The sequence below is a fragment of the Ixodes scapularis genome, unplaced genomic scaffold, assembly GCF_016920785.2.
Source record: "Ixodes scapularis isolate PalLabHiFi unplaced genomic scaffold, ASM1692078v2 PGA_scaffold0__279_contigs__length_252992795, whole genome shotgun sequence".
Taxonomy (NCBI): domain Eukaryota; kingdom Metazoa; phylum Arthropoda; class Arachnida; order Ixodida; family Ixodidae; genus Ixodes; species Ixodes scapularis.
Genome location: NW_024609835.1, coordinates 175,447,840 through 175,465,120, shown reverse-complemented (window position 1 = coordinate 175,465,120; position 17,281 = coordinate 175,447,840). Strand labels below are relative to the sequence as shown.

General features: G+C 47.7%; 1 protein-coding gene across 1 annotated transcript in view; it reads left to right on the top strand.

Moving 5' to 3' along the window:
- The window catches only part of LOC8033872 (protein masquerade), a 40,547-nt gene that overhangs the window by 1,051 nt on the left and 22,215 nt on the right, over window positions 1-17,281 (top strand). The window contains exons 2-4 of the mRNA XM_040217954.1: window positions 537-628; window positions 2,746-3,023; window positions 12,068-12,222. Of these exons, the coding sequence (XP_040073888.1) occupies window positions 537-628; window positions 2,746-3,023; window positions 12,068-12,222 (525 nt within the window). The remainder of the gene's footprint in view (window positions 1-536; window positions 629-2,745; window positions 3,024-12,067; window positions 12,223-17,281) is intronic.

Genomic DNA, 17,281 nt, shown 5'->3' with positions numbered 1-17,281 from the left:
TTTAGGGAACCGTCTTTGCACATCCGATACGGTACGATGGGTCCTCCGGCACAAACTGTACAGTACGTAGGTGAGTCTTCTGTGGCAGCGCATGCGCAGTTCATACTGGAGGGCCCAGCGTACCATATCGAATGTGCAAAAACGGTTCCCTAAAACTCCCTATCGTGAAACTGAGTACAGAGTGATGGAGAGTACACATTCGGGGCACCAACCTAAGTGGTGAAATGTTATACCTGCCGATACCCTTTCCAAGTGAAATCCGAAAAACAAAAAATTGCCGATGTCGCGTTCGCGATGTAGCAGTGCCGCGCATTGTGCGCTCTAGAGCGTCTGGCTGTAAAATTATAGAAAAAATGTCTAAACGCTATATCTCGAAGCTCGTAGATTAGTCTTTAAGTGTCTGCTTTTACATTTTATGAAATCGCATTAAACTGAAGTTTTGGCTTGTCGTAAATGTGACAAGGGGTGTAAGGGCTACACCCCCTTTATTAATTTTTTTTAGTGTACAGAAGAATTGTTTACTTTGCTCCGTACAGGTGGCACTTGTGAACGCGAAGAACCAGTACCTGTGCGGTGGCGCTCTGATCGGAACTCAATGGGTACTCACGGCTGCGCATTGTGTCACCAGGTGAGTTGCACTCATGGAAGCTCAGATGCGTAGTCACTGTGACAGCTGAAGCAAAACAGGGCGTGGCTCATTCTGCTCATCACGTTCCTAGCTTCGTGAGCGGTTCTTCGGCACTCCTATCAACTAATGCAGGCAATCTGATTGGCTGCGGAGCAATAACTAGGCACTCGGGACTCTGGCGTCACGCCACTGCGTTGGCGCTGCTGTCGGCACTGCGGATGCGCAGATGCTTCATCTCATGCGATTATGTTTTCTGCGCACGCGCATTGCCCACACCTGGTGTGGGCAAACGCGGACATGTTTGTAAACATTGTGTTGCTGTATAAAGTCACCTTGCGGAGCTTGTCTACATCGTCCGAGTTTCTTCGTTCCGCCGTTTGTTGACTAACGTTCGTTGCTTCTCAAATAATTGTTTGGCGTTCAGTGATCGTCTGCGGCGACAAAGCTGAAAATCCAATTTCCTTCCTTTTCATTTTATGCCTTTCGATCAAAACGTTGTGGAGGTTATCTCCGGAATCGACACAAAATGCTGAAACGCTTTTTTTTCTGTGTGTCGATGACCCATGTGTATTTTTACCCACTCTTGCTGGAACCCTTACTTCACGACATTTTTCGTTTGACTGAAGTTTGTGGAATATAGCGAAATGTATATACATAGTGCATACAGAATAGTTAATTTTATAGAAATTTCTAAGTTATGTGTGAGGTGCATGCGGATGTGAAATGACATAGTGAGCTACGTTTTGCTTTGATTCAAATGAGAGAGAAAAGAAATATGTATTACTTTTATATATCGATGTTTCCAAGAAAAATTTAAGGGTACGCTGAAAATGGTAAAGAGCGTATATGCCCCTTCAAAAATTACGCCCTTTTACGGTCGATCTGAAATACTACAAAGTGGAGTGCGCAAAAAATACTGACAAAGCTGGCAAGTATACCACTGATGTAATACTCACTTTCAGGAGACTGTTTGCAATAGATAGACTTGCCATTTTTATGGGGTCTTTTGAGCACCCCAACCTGTAGAATTTTTTGATCGACCGTAAGAGAACGTAATTTATGATGGGATCTGACTAGTCGATTGCACTGCTCGCTTTCTTACTTGAAATTACCGAAGTAGCAAACATACATCTCACGTTCTTTTCAACGATGATACTTTTCAGCCTACTAATCCTGAGTACGAATGCTTGAAATATGACCGAGGTGCCCTTAATTTGTAAAACCTGAATGGCGACAGTGTCACCATATGTCTCCAAATGACTCCGGACGTCTCGGGTAACTTTGTAGAGGTACAACCTGTTGCTCGACCCCTCCTTATGTCGAAGAGAATGTAGCACCGGGGGGGAAGGGGGGGGGGGGGGGGGGGGGAGGGGAAGGGATACCAGCTCGAAGCGTGTGGAGCGAAAGCTCGCGCTGTAGAGCCCAAGGATTCTGGGCTCAATCCCCACGCCTGCCCGTTTCGATCTGGATGAGCATCGGCGTGCGGTCGTGTATCACTGCTGCGTGACGCACGTTAAAGACCCCAAGCTAGCGGTCGTTCTGCACTGGCTAAATCGCTCATCTACGGCTGGGAAACTCGTCGCCCGTTGAGGTAGGCCAAGTTCTAGGCTGTATAAACATACACACAACCCATTTTTTTTATAGCATTTTACTTCTCCAGGGAAACGTCTCGGAGGGCGCACGCTCCTTTCGCACCATTCTTTTGATGAAGCAACAAGAGCTTAAAATTCCATCACGCGAGGAGTACAACTAGAAGCTGAAGCTAAATTTCTTAGAGTATGGCGCCGCCTTTACTTAAAGCAGACTTGCGTTCTTACCGAAGCTAGCTCAGATTTTTTGTCGTCCAAAGCCTGCGTTCGAATGTGGCGGGAGAGCAGGAGATTTGACTCAAACCCCTGCACCGCCTACGTATGATCGCACGCGTCGCGTGTCAACACGCAATGGGCCACGCAACAGGATGCTCCCAGTGTGTGTGTCTGTGCATCCTTCGCATCGGCGTAAAAAAAAAAAAGTGTCGATAAAGAACTACTTGGCGACGCTTCGAAAAGACGCGACGATTCCGAACGTGGTGGTTTAATCGGCAGATAAATATTCAGCTGAAAATGCTTTTCTTGCAGCCTAGTGCGCAACGGCGAGCCCGTGTTCGTGCGCGTGGGCGACCACGACCTAGGCAGCGAGCGTGGTCACCCCGGGGCGCAGACCCGGCGCGCGGCCACCACCTACATCCACCACAACCATAACGGACAGAGCCTGGACAACGACATTGCGCTCCTCAAGCTCCAGGGGCCCGTGCAGCTCAACAGCGTCGTCTGCCTCGTCTGCCTGCCGGCCAGGGGATCGTCCAGGAGCCCCGGGAACCGCTGCACCGTCACGGGCTACGGCTACCTAGGGGAAGGTGAGCTGCCCTTCCCCAGAGGGACACCTCTGACCACGGCCTCCGTGAATTGGAGAGTCTGTGCGCTTGATATTTCCGCCACTTTTCTCAGATAAGAAGGCTGTAGTGCTGGACGTGTGACGTCACCTACCTCATGTGTGACGTCACCTACCGGTGGTCAGCACGGTAACAGATGGGACACCAGTACTGAGTCAGCGTTCGGCTGAGACTCGTGTCCAATCAGTAAAGACACGAAGACAGCCGAAGCGCTGACGCAGCCGCAGTGTCCCATCTGTTACCGTGTTGGCTTTCTTTAAGCCGAAAAATTCAGTATTACGGCTTGAATATCAAGGAGCTGTTGGTCTGAATTACCTGCTGTTCTACCCTGCCGCATCTCTTTTTTCTTTCATGAGCACACAGAGGAACAGCATCAAATTATCGTGTTTTAAATGCTCAGGGGACCAATGCGCGCGCCTTGCGCATTCAGAAAAGAAATGAGCACCATTCGCGCGTGTCCTGCTTCGTTGACGTTTATGCTCTCGGTAAAAATTTCCCGCATAAAAAAAAGGCCACCTAGTGAATGTCACTGCTACCATTAAGGTGCAATCCCACCCTTGGTTAGTGTGATTCTGAACCAATAGATGGCGGTGGGATCGCCTTCCAGGCCTGTACATCAATGCGAGAAATCGTGCGTAGTGGCGCTTCGATACAGTGGGGTTTATTTCTATGTCCTGAATTTGACATCCCTGGTCCCTGGCTCGTTCTTCTCTGCACGAGCTTTCTTTGGAGCGCGCACGGCTGCGCCAGTTCTCGTGCAAGGGGGCCAATTACCTACGCTCCAAGCTCACGTCTCCAGCAAAGGTGGGCAGAACAAAACGCGAAAACCATCCTGAGCCAAATGACGAGACACATGCATAACAAAACCACAGACGCGTTGAAAAATATAAAATTTCCCGTGCGCCGCTATTGGATATTTCAGAGGCCAATTACGCATATTTCAATGTGATCAGATTTATATTGTCACGAATGAAGGAGACGAGAGGACGAGACGTGAACTGAAAAATAAAGGTTTTATCGGCGAACTTGTGCCAAACAAAAAAAGTAAAGAAAGAGCGTCGAGGCCGGCAGCAGAAACATGGCGGCGATTCGGCAGCGTAACAGAGAGCGAGAGAGAGACTGACTTGACAATGTCGCGGGCAGCTGCTTATCTACAGTGCGTCACTATCTCGAAAGTTCGGCAAAGAAAGTTCGAGCGTCATGTGCTCGGGGCGAGGATGAACTGGCATTTTCGAGAACAAGAAATCAGGGCGAAAGTTAAGTCCGGTGCAAGAATGAACGCGAATCTTCTAGAAGTCCGTGACCAAGCGTTGCTTTCTCGGCTCTGCGGGCGGCAACGAGACGGGCCGGCCCTTTTGTCGTGCATGTGTTTGGCTCTTCGTGGATTTCCAGGAAAACGTGATGACGTGATAGGCATGGGTTTCAAAAATTCTAGCTTGAGAAATTAACTACCTAAAATATCAAAACAAATAAACTATTTTTTGGGCGGTCAGGTGTCTCATTTAGGTCGCTGGGTGTTTAGTTTGACCAAAACCACGAGGCTGGAAAACAAAAAATGACACTCAGGTTTAGATGTTGAGTTTGGTAAACCCAAAGCAGGACTGGTGCGGGAGTCATAATAAAAAAAAAGCCGAGGTTAATAATTCACTCACAGCATTAAGTTATAATAATTAATTTTAATACGAATCCAGTGATAATTGCATGACTGGCCAGGCAAAGATTCTGGATCTGTGGATAGCTTTTGCATATAGTTTAAGCAATGTACAGTCTGCCACAAAAACAAATTACAGGATTTTTTTTTTTTTTTTACCGCAAGACTAAACTAGGCATCGCCAAACGCTCCTTCTCCGCCCAAAGGTAGCGCTAGAGGTCACAACCAGACGTCAAAGTTTTAGCCGGATCCGATACCTTATTCAAAAGTTATATAAGTGATTTTCTGAAAAGTTCAATGGGAAAATAACGGCCGACGTAGTTTTCGAATGCATGGAGCTCTAGGCACGAGAAACCGAAAACGGGCAAAAACGGGCTCCATTTTCCCCATTGAAAATTTCAGAATCACATGACTTTGGCATCTGGTTGTGACCTAGTGTGTCTTTGGGCGGAGAATGAGCGTGAGGCGATGCATAGCTAATTTTTGCGGTAAAAAAAAAACTAATTTTTTTTGTGACATCCTGTACCAGTCTTCATTTGGTGATTTATGCGCGCAGGTAGTGGTGTGCATAAATAAAAAAGATGCAAACGGGTAGAGTATGACGTTGCATAAAATGCGGTGTAAGCACGCACATCGTACGCTGATTAAGACTGAAACAGCGCTACATTTTACGCTAGCGTTGAGCGTATCAAAAGTTAAGCGTGCATCAAAAGCTAAAGTTTGCACGCATATACTGCTCAGGCAGTAATGTTTGAATGTTCATAGTACTTTATTACCCTGAGATTTGGTGTAAGTTGTCTCCTGTTTGCTTACAACAGAAAGAAGGAAACATTCTAACTCTGTGTTGATAGAAAGACTCCACCCGCTGACAGCTACCAATCATCTCGGCGCCGATTATGAGTATTCACTGCATGCTAACGGTCGTGTGCTTAGAACGAGTTTTTCCCACGTGATTTTATACAATCGCAATTGTTTTTGACAAACAACAGTGTTTACTCAGGCCAGCGGTCACATGTGAAGCTTATAAAATATATTGTATTGATTGTGGCACCCGTGTCCAGTTGCATATTTTTTTTTTATTGCAATTTGCGAAATAGAATGCTTCTGGGTTACCTTGGTATCTAATGCATGTAGCACACAAAAAAGCACGAAATGAATCGTAGTGGGAAACGAAAACAATAATGATAAACAAGCGTCCGTGTAATCACGCGAAAACTAAGGGCCTTGCACGCATATGCAGAAGGTAGCTTTGTTTCACTAAATACATTACCAGTAGAGTATTTGGATTTATCCTGCGAGCGAAGCGGAACACATAAGTGCGAGCATACTGCCCTGAACTACACTTCCAGTGAACAAGCGCACCATCCAATGCATCTACGTGGTTTTATAGCCTTTTTGGTGCGCTCAAACCTTTGAAAAGACAATTATAATCAATTCTATTATTTCAATTATTTTTATTAAGTGCGCCTATGTGTAGGTTTTTGTTGTTGTCGTTGTTATTTTTTTTTTTTGTCTCTTGCGTTCACTTGCCATTTTCCTGGTTATATAATATTTTCCAGTAGTCCGACAACTATAGTCTGTTTCATAAGTAAGAACCGCATAATCAAAGATGTAGAAAAAAAAGAACGCGAACACGCATTAAAGTGCAATGTAACGGGGCATTCAGAATTAGTCGTTAGTTTTTTAAAGAGCAGGAGTTTCGTAGGGCGACAATAGGGAATTGTAGTAGACGGTTTCCGCAGCCCGCTAAGCACCCGGATAGCGCTCCGTAATCCGCCATAAGACCTTGAACTATGCAGATAAGGCTGGCGGCGCGCATGCGCAGCTGCGGCGTTTTCTTCGGGGATACCGTAGCGGAGGAGAAAAACGGTCTACTACAATTCCCTAGTGTTACCCGTTGAAGATTATAAAAAGTGCTGTACAACTGTCAGCTCGGTGTCTTTAACGTGTATTACGCAGTATATGTGGTACACGATCGCACGACAATAGGATGCAGATGGGCGACTGAACCCAGGGTTCCTGCCAAAGCCCCTTGGTAAAAGCGTTTTTTACAAGTACGGCCAACCATTGTTGTGGACACGCGCAAGACACGTGCCACGAGTGGGTGCTCCACCGCCATTCTTTCTCAAGGGCCAGTCATTTTAGTGCTGCGCCGCCATTTGCCTCCAAGGGCGGCTCGAGAGACGGGCCTCGTGCACTGGCACGTCTGAGGTTACATGAAAGACCAGCGCGAACGGAGGGGATTTATTCCCTACAGGTTTTGCAGCGTGAGCTCCGTGCCCTGAAAGGAGCTCGCGCTCGAGCATTTCTCCACGTGCTCTGGTCTGCGGTGCCACAACACGCTCGGTCAACGATCCCCCACCGCACTTGGTTTAGCTAAAGCCCCTTCATGTTTCAAAAGTAGCGCAAGCTTCGTCGATGCACGAGGCACGTGCAATGTGCAGCTATTGGGAAGATCACGGCGGCACAGCGCAGCACTGAGCTAGATCTCAGACGCCATGAATTTCCCAGAAGTGGCGCGCGGCACGTGCCTCGAGCATTTCCACAACAATGAATGGCGCCACTTTTCCCAGGATGGAGGGGCTTTAGGTTTAGCCTGTGAGGTACACCAAATGAGCTACGCTTAGAGTATCGGCACTTGTCCTCCCGATATTGTTGTGGGCGCTGCCATCTTGTTCGTTAGTAACAAATCAAACGCAACGGCTGATCGCCATGATTCAAAAGTGCGACTTCCTCAGCATTCGGTGTCAGGTAGCTCACGTAGTATTGCTTTGCTTTTTCTCGAACTGTTTAAACATTTGTGGAGGACGGAAAAGCGTTTCCTGTGGTTTCCGATAAAGTTTCAGATAACTGACAACCATCATTTTAAGCACCAAGATGTGTATGAAGCGTAGCTTATATAGTGGTTCTAGTTTATCCCGACCGTATAGGCAAAGAAAGAGAACGAACAGCTTAACCTCGCGCTCTTTGCGATGCTTCAGTGGCTTCATCAGCCCGCAGCGTTTGCTGCGCTCTGAACTAAGTATCTCACAAGCTAAACCAATAAAAATTGCTTAACACGCCCTAATAAAAAAAAAAATGCGGGTTTATTTTCATTAACTGGAGATCTTTTGACGTGCAACCGAAATCTCAGATTGGCCCCCTTCGGATTGTGGGCACCTCGGCCGATATTTAAATCCGAAAAAATATAGATTCATGGGCCAGCGCGTTAGCTCAAAGACACCGAGACGATTTAATGTTTTGTGTTTTGTTTTAATATCATTGCTACTTAAGAGCCACCGAGGTGGTTTTTGAAACAAAATATAGTCGAATCATTCCGACAAGCATAGTTTGATTGCGAAAATGATTTTTGCAAGTGATAAAATCATTAAAATGTTTTCGCATACGTGGCGGAATCTGAAATGGCAGAATGCATTTCATGGCGCCCATTTCATTTGGATCGCGACGGGCATGTGAACCGACGCACAGTAGAACGCGCGAAAAGAAGCCGTGGTGCACCCGCAGTCTCGCGCTTGTTGTTCTGACATCACTGGCTCGCTCACTGCGAGCATCCAGGAATCTGACACCCTTACATCTGGTGCTTTTTCTGTCTTTCCCGTGGCGTTCCAAGCGGCACACGACGAAAAATGCACATCAAGCTCTTCTTGAACACGTGTCTCCATCTGTATATTATAATAAGAAACTACAATTTGCCGTAACTGAATGGGAAAAGTTTCAGGTCTTATAACATTATTAACGTGTAATATATCAATATGGAAGTTCTGGAAATTGTAATATCGAAGGATGCTTCATAATTTAATGTCTCGTTATTTCGATTAGTTGACGTGATTCCGTTTTTACAGCGCCATAAAAAAAATACAATTTTAAACTTTATTTTTTTATTTTAAAATATACATCATCTGTACAGTTTGTTGCTTACTTTTTTAATTTATTACATCCAACCAAACGCTCACGTAAAATATCGTGGACAATGGGACGTTAGAACTTGAGAAATAAATTTTTCAATATTAGAGACTGTGGTCTATTAAAAGCTAAATAATTAACTAACCACTAAAAATAATCGTAATATCGAGACATTAAAGTATCGTTGAAAAACAGCTCTTTAATTTGACATTCATTTTATAAACGTAAGATACATAGAAAGAAAGTAATAAGCCATCAAAAAAGCATGAAAACGTCATGCACGGTGGGGTTGCACCTTAATATAAATAATTAATTATTTGCCCCTTAGAGGCGAGTTTTATGGGTGTTATTCATTAAACAATTACGAGCGATTTCCGGTTCACGGACGTGGGCCATCGCTTCGAGGCCCAATACTGGGTTGGTGACGCTGTCGCGTGTAAATATGACGACGCAACTCGGAAAGACTTTTCAACGCGCAACCAGACGCCACAGAGGGCGTGCACCCGCCCAGGCTCCGTACATCCGGACCTTCTGCCGCCGGATCCTTGCGGAACCGTTGCACAGGTGACAGTCGGGCAGGTCGCGAGTACTGAGCAAGACAACTTCCTGGACAATCGGGAGCTGTCTTGCTCAGAACCCGACCCACCCGACTGTCACCTGTGCGACGGCTCCGCAAGGATTCGGCGGCCGAAGGTGCGGATATACGGAGCCTAGGCGGGCACACCCACTGTGCGCGGCGTCTGGTCGCACGTTGAAAGGTCTTTGAGTAGCGTTGCACCGTCAGCACCACATTTTATTTTTGGTTTCGATTTCTACTTTATACCACCACACCCAGAAAGTAGGGAAATGAGACTCTATGTTAGGGCAGTTCCGGCGGTGCAACCAACGTACAGTCCACCGGAACTTCCCAAACGATGAGAACGGCGCGTGCCCTTTTCATCATCTGCTCCACCGGAGCGGATAAAACGCCTGCTAAGGACGGCCGCGGTTTGTCGTGTGCTATTTGGGATCGGGCGTGCGCCCTTTCCCTTTTACCTCGGCGATCCCGTCGAAACGCCCGTATATATGTAGATGGCACTGCTGTAGAACAAAATGGCGGCACCCAGAGAGCCATTAGGGGAATGGTTTTGAAAAGTCCCGTGCATTTTATTAGCGCACCGCAGCCACTGAGATGGCGACCTTCCAAGAAGATCGCAAGAAAACAAATAATGAAGCACGAAAATAATAAGCCAGTCACTTACGACTGTATTATTGACTTGTGATTGCCTGTAGTTTTGACGGCAGTGGTTGCGAGGTTTTGTTACGGCGTATGGTTGCACGGGTGGCTCACTGCTGCGGTCGTTCCGATGGGCCAAGCAAGCAGTGTTACAGAATGAGCACCCCCCATTTCATTTAAACTTCATTTCGGGCAATTAGTGTTTTTTGGAACATATCATTCTTTTAAATTCCCAGGAATGAGGGCCCTGGGCCTATTCCCACTCCTTGAATGGCTGAAACGTTCAATTCCATTCCTCTAATTTATAAACGTGAAAAATGTCTATTGACAGCCACATCGTGTTGTCACCAAAAGCAGCATAAAGCTGACGTTTATCAAAGACCTTGGCAAATTCCAAATATGCAAAACGCGTCGCTGAAGCACCGATTCTATCTATCCGAGCAGTGGTCGCACAAAGCAGTCGGTGGCACTGGAGATGTCGATGTGTATCACTGAAACGTAAACTAGTGCACGCTTGTGGCTCCGCGCGCGCCCTCTGGAGTGAGAAGGCCTGCATCCGAGATAGGCGGGTGGCATGGCTTCGTCCCTGCCCGGTGGCCTTTGACCGGAGGTGTGATCGCGTATGGCCTCAACAGTCGCTTCGTCGCGTCTCGCGGCGCCAAGAACGACATCGTATCCGTTCACAACTATTCAGTTTCGGTTGCTCCATTGAGGGAGCCACTTTCTCCCTCGAGGGAGCATAAGTCGTCCAGACAATGAAGTTATCAGTCACCAGTCAGGGATGGGCAAAATACATGCAAATATGTATCGAAATACAAATAGAAAATACTTCGTCAAAATGTATTTAATTACAAATCTAATTACATTTGCAAGAAAGCATTTAAGTACAAGATATAAATACAACCAAATATATTTGGTCTCCTCCAAATACTTTTCCAAATACATTCCTCAAAATTTGAGTCAGCGACTTCAGGGCACCTGCAACGGGTTTCTGGGTATCTCATTTTAATTTTGCATTGCACACTCGGGAGTTAGTGTGCGAGGCTCTAGTAACGTAATAGAAATATAATCACAAAAAAATGTAATCAGCTTGGACGCAGTAGGTGAAAAGAGTACAGAGCGGTAAGCAGCTTTTTTTGTCGATTACATTTTAGTAAAGACCAAGAAAGAACCGAGACGACCAAGACGCGCATCACTAGCTAGAGAATTTTTTGATTGTTGCAACTCGCACCAGCTACGAAAATCTGGACGACCGGCGCGTTTAGAATGTTCCAGGCAAAACTATGGATGAAAATCAGGCTGGAAAGCATCACAAGTTGTCACAGGCACTTATTTAGCCAGTCTGCATGTGAACGTCGATTTCGTCACTATTCTTGCCCTGGACTAGCACCGTAATCACAAAGTCACTAAACGCTTGTGCTTGATTGAGAGACACGTACTGCATTCGGTGCAAAACGTTGTTTTCTTCCTGCTCTGGACAGTGTTTTTAAAATAAAGCCGGAGGAGAAAAAGACAAAAAGCCCCATGGCCGAATAAAGGATGGAGACTATATCTTACAACCAGATGCATAAAAACAATAATTGTAACTTTGGCAATTATTGTTCTATGGTAGGTGTAGTTGTTTTTATGGTAGGCAGTAGGTGACTCAGGAATGGGTGGTATTTCAAATACTTGTATTTGAAATACTGCCCATCCCTGAGTCACCTTAAGGGGAATGATGCTGTTTCAAGGGCCACTTTGACCGTGCGCGTACAGACCGCAGGCCCCCCAGCCGAAGATAGACACATCTCACAAATGAACGGAACATCCCAGCTCCATTGAGGGTGATAGGAATCTAATTCCATTCCCACTCCACTCCGGGGTCGCGGAAGTGCGGAATGATTCCGGAATCGTTCCAGCTTCGGAGTGGCAACTCCTCAAAACTGCAATCAAGCGGCGTCACGAAGTGCACCGTCATGCGGTAGTTTGTCCTAGTAGCTTATATCAGGTCGAGAGCATAGAGTGCAACGTGACCTTGCTTAGCCACTGGGGTGTGGATGCATGCGTTACATAATTTCGCAAAATACAGCTACTCTGCTTGCTCAGAAGGCGGCCCAGGACGCAAATGGTTATTATAGGAATGGTTCCGGCATAGTTCCTCGTTCGGTCGACTTCTCACGAACCGTGATGGTTCTACTCTGCGGGATCACTATGAAGCTGCCACCAGAACGTTTTTCTCTTCCCCATGGTGGCGTCCAGGGGGTCCCATCGCCCTCCGCGTGCGCGAGGCCCAAGTGCCGGTGGTGGAGGACCGTGAGTGCACGACCAAGATCAACGCGGTCACCGAGAAGCAGTTCCTGCTGCCTGCGAGCACCTACTGCGCGGGGGGAGAGAGCGGCAACGACGCCTGCCAGGTGAGAGACCTCCTTCCTCGACTGCTCAAGCGCTGCGAGGAAGAAGACGTTTAGTGCTTTGAAAGCACTATGGTCGATGACCGGTTAAGGATGCGGTGTGATGCTCTGCCCCGAGCGCGAGCTTACTGCCTTTGATAACACTTCGCCGCGGGCGCAGCCAAATCACGGCGAAGGGCAACGAGCGCGTGCTGGAGATATACGGAGCGCAAGTTCGTCTGTTTCTTGCACAGGGGTTGCGATCATGTCAGAACGCCAAGCTCTTATTGGCTGATTGAAGAAAATAGTGGGCATACCTCAAAACATTCACTGAGGTCTACCACTATCCTTTCAATCAAAGCCAATCAGGGCTCGGCGTCGTTGTGAGTTGTGACGTCACCGCAACTCCTGCACAAGAAGCAGACGACTTGCTCTCCGCATAGTCCTGGGTTCTTAAAGGGAAGCTGAAGAGGTCCTTGAAACAAAAACAGGAGTTAGAGGTGAATTCTAGAGTATCTGTATCCCGTGATTCTGAGTATCACTTTTGTTTTTCCCGAAGTTGTAACTAAACGCGAGAGAACAGGAAAAACCTCCGAACAGTCGTTACGTCATAAAAGAATCTTTCGGCCGCCAAGCGCGTGTCGCTGGTGTGGGCAGCGCGTGCATTTGCAAGCGTGCCAGGTATACTCCCCCGCACTAGTGTTGCCAACCTCCGCAATCGTTTCTTCCCCAAATTTTATCGAGAAATTCCCTTGATTTTCCTAGATCTTCAGAAATCGTGCTCATTTGCGTCAATATAGAGATTATCGTTAGGGAGTAGCTGAGCGCAGTTCAGACACTTGCAACCGAGTAGGACGGAAAGAGACAAGACCGGTTTCTAAGCTCCTTGCGACGTCTTAGGAACAGCTCCGCAGCAGCGCATCGCGAGAGCCTTAAAAACCGGTCTTGTCTCACTCGGTCGTACTCGGTTGCAAGTGTGTGAACGGGCCTTTAAGAATAGATTCCTGTAGTTAAATGGCCATTTAAAGGTTAAATTTGCTTCGTTAAAACCTTTTTACATAATTAAGCTTTGTTACTGTGGCCCCCCAAAATCGATGTTGTTAGCACTGGAAATTATCTCTGCCCCGCTGCACTCGGCCGGGACGAAGAGGGAAAAAGGGAAGCAACGTGTTTCTAAATCCCTCTGAAACCCATTAAAAATCAATTCCTAGATTTCAACAAATTTCCCTTTGCACCTAGACGATGACCGAAATCCCTAAATCTAGGGGAACATCCCTAAGGTCGGCAGCACTGCCCTGCACTGACATGTCGTGAAGTCTTTTCTTTTTTTTTTTTTCTTTTTTTTAATAGCAAGAGTGCGGGTGCATAGCTTTGATCGGCGCTGAAGATGCGCGAGAGCGGAAATTCTGATAACTTCTTTTATGTCGTAACGTTCCGGAAAAGAGAGACTTCAGCGGTACTTCGATATTCTCGAAATTCGTGATCCTGGAGGCCAAATGAAGATGATTTTAGTGTTTTTACTGAAATATAGAACCGCTTCAATTTCCCTTTAACCTGTTCGACTATGTGGAGTAAAGAAGTTTCTAGTGGTCACAGTGGTACCAACTAGGCCCACGAAATAAGCTAGGCTTAGAGTATCGGCACTTCCTTCCCCGACTGTCTTGTGGTCGCCACAGTTTTGAAGCTCAGTGCAGAGCGGGCGATGGACCATAGTCACGATTTAAAAATGCGGCTTTCTGAGCTTGATAGATACGGCGTCACGAAGCTCAGGCAACATTCGTTATCTCTCTCGCAAACTGCTTTATCATTTCACTAGAACAGAAAGTGTTTCCGGATATTTCAGATCGAGCTTAGATAACTCGCACTCCGGCCACAATGATTGTAAGCATCAATATGGCTAGGTGGCGCAAGGTACTGCCCGTTATGAAGGGTACAGACATTATTATCGTCCATCCATGACCGAAGCGTCTTGAATGAAAAACAAATCCCGATTCGCTGCGGGGCAGTGGACGTAGGAGCGGCATCCGATGTTCCGCACAAGAGAGCTTGCGTGCATGCTCGGAACGAGTTCGAGAGCCCAATAGAGGCAGCGTGCAGAGGGTAGTTATTGAAGTGCCCGATAGGAATGCGCCAAACAAACACCACCACGTTTTCCAACCACGGCATCCCAACGTTGTGCTATATGATGCCTGGAGCGCGTTTCTGACTGGTGCGTATAGCGTCCTATCCCGCCCATATATCAAAAAGTGCCCCGAAGTGGCAACAAATGACGTCGCAGAAACCGGATTATCATGCTGTCGGATGCCGCAATCCTGCAGTGGTTGGGTGTAGCAAGGCTAACGAAAAGTATGAGCGAACGCGAGTGTCGCTCTCCTCGCGGCGTCTCTACTCGAACTGTCACACTAGAGAGCGGCCTGAGGCGGAAAGGGCGTCTGCCACATCCACCACCGCTGCTGGGACACCGCCAGGATCGCGACCGGCGACAGCATGCCACTTCTATAACGTCATCAAGCAAAAATCGGAAAGTCTATTTTTTTTTTTTTTTTTTTGCGCGCGGTAAACACGTTAGTTAGAGACGCTTTCCAAGCACCATATACAGCTGTGCTGACCAACCAGGAAAGGCAGCGGCCATCAGTTACGAGACGCCATATATATAGTTTCCTCCATACTGACAAACTCTGGCAGATCGCCAGGAGATGCGGCCGCCGAAATTGAAACTGTAGAGCGGCAGACAGGCGGATGAGAGGAGAGGCACGTAACGGGCGGCCCTGCTGCTGCGAGACGCCTAAACACACTTCTCCGGAGCAATGGAATGTCCGCTTGTGCTCCTCGCGTTCCTCGAGCTACCGCTTCTTTTCTCGTCGGGTTTGAAAATCATGTTTCGGGTCCACGCCACTGCAAAAGCTGTGCGCTGAAGACCAGGTTCCCCCAGAGGGTTCCCCCACAGCCGTGGGTTCCCCTAGAGTTCCTTTATAGGCTCCCTACGGGAGCCAGAGTTGCGCGTTTGATTCCACGTGCCGCGTGCCGCCCTCGCCGCTATTCGCCGAGATCCGATCACGTGAGGAGCCGTATCAAGCGTTGTGCAACAAAGCAGACGTTGCACGCGCCCCGGCGTACGTTCCCCGGCTTTTGAGCGCGCCGCACGCCTCGAACGCGCGGCGCTGCTATTCGCCGAATTCAGTCACGTGAGGAGCTGTATCCACATGCCATGCATGAACGCGCAACTCTGGCTCCCGTAGGGTGCCTATACAGGAACTCTAGGTTCCCCGAGAATTGCCTTGTGCTACATGATCCTCTAGCTCCAAATCTGCGACCGCGTTTTCCCGTCTGCTAAGCCCTCCGCAACGAAGAAGCCGTTACTGCGCCTGCGCGCCGACGGCCTTGACTGTAGAGTTCCGGGTATCGTAGCGGGTTGCGGAGAGCCTCGCGGGACGGCGAAAACGATCTACGAAAACTCTCTTATGGCTCCGTCGTCCAACTGCCTGGCTTTGTGAGTATAGGGGAGGCTATATAGTGGCGCCAACGAGCGCCTCGGTAGCTGAGTACTGTCGCATTAGGGAGTTTTCGTAGACCGCGTTCCCCCTCCGCTAAGCCCTCCCGCAACGAAGAAGTCGCTACTGCGCCTGCGCGCCGATAGCCTTGACTGTGGAGTTCCCGCTATCGTAGCGGGTTGCGGAGGGCCTTGCGGGACGGCGAAAACGATCTACGAAAAGTCCCTATTAAGAGGGACAGTGAGTGGCGGTAATAAGGGGGAAGAAGGAGCCTCTGGTGTATTTTAACTTGTATCTGACTCTGGTTGACGATCATTTTCTGCGAAATAATTTCGAGTAAGACTGCGATCGATTGTTTGTTCATCGTTTAAATTAAAAGATCGGTTACCCCAAGCCATTAACAGGCATAAAGTTATGCGAGGAGGTTACCGCGCCACGCCTAAAGTGTTTGGTCCTATTTCTCGGCTCACCTTCTAAACGACGCTGTCAATAGGTTGTTATGAATTATGTCTATTCAATGCTTAATTTATATGCCTCTCCTGCAGGGTTCTGAAGCTTTCCTATGATAGAGCCTCTGAAACGAGGTGGGGTCACAATCGAAGTGGAGCTAATAACTTTTCGAACGACCGTAACATTTCAGGCAAACCAGTCATACAGAACCACCTAAAACATGTCATGTAAAAGTTAGTTCTAATTTACTAGTGGAGTTTTAGATGCGGAGCATCTCTTGCTTGGGTCTATGTCCCGCGGCGTCGTAGTCCGCACTCACACTACGCATGCGCAACTCTCCTCCTTCCCTCTCTCCAACAGCTGCGCGTTACTCTCTCCGCTCCCTCTCTCTACCAGCTGCGTGCACTTCGCGTGCGTTCGCTTCTACTCACACCGCGCGCGCATGCGCAACTCTCCCCCTCTAGTCTCCTCTCCTACAAGTGTGAATATAAGCAGCGGTAGCGCGCTGCGCTCGTTCAAGGTGAGAAAGTGGCCGAGTGGGCTAACGCGTCTCAGCTCGGAGCGTGGAGCGAAAGCTTCCGCTGGGAACCTCCTGGGTTCGAGTCCCCGCCGCCCCCGCCCGTTTCGATCTCGATGAGTTTCGTACCGGCACGCGTTCGTGTGATGACTACTGCGTGATGCACGGTAAAAATCCCAAGTTAGTGGTTTTACTGCACTGGCTAAATTTCTCATCTACAGCTAAGAGACCGATTACCCGTTGAGGCGCATCTCCATCAAGGCATAAAGACCAAACCAACTTCTGCGCGCGTTCAGTTCACCGCTGTTGACTCGACTTCACTCCGTTCTTCCGATGAAGTGTGATGGAACGATGCTCCGCATCACCCCATGGTTCCCCTCGGGAAGATGGTGTAATATTTTGGGGCAGTGAAAGTGGTTTCTCGAAAATACCAGATTTTGCTCCATTCTTTATCCCTAAAAAAGATTATTCGTCTTTTTTTCTTTTAATCCTCGAAGTACAGTTAGCGTAAATATTACTTCATTACTTAAATTTTTTTATTACGTAATAATATCAAACTGACGTCCTTAAAAGAAAAAATCACATCTATTACCTTCTCGCGTTTTACATAAATGAAACGCGCGTC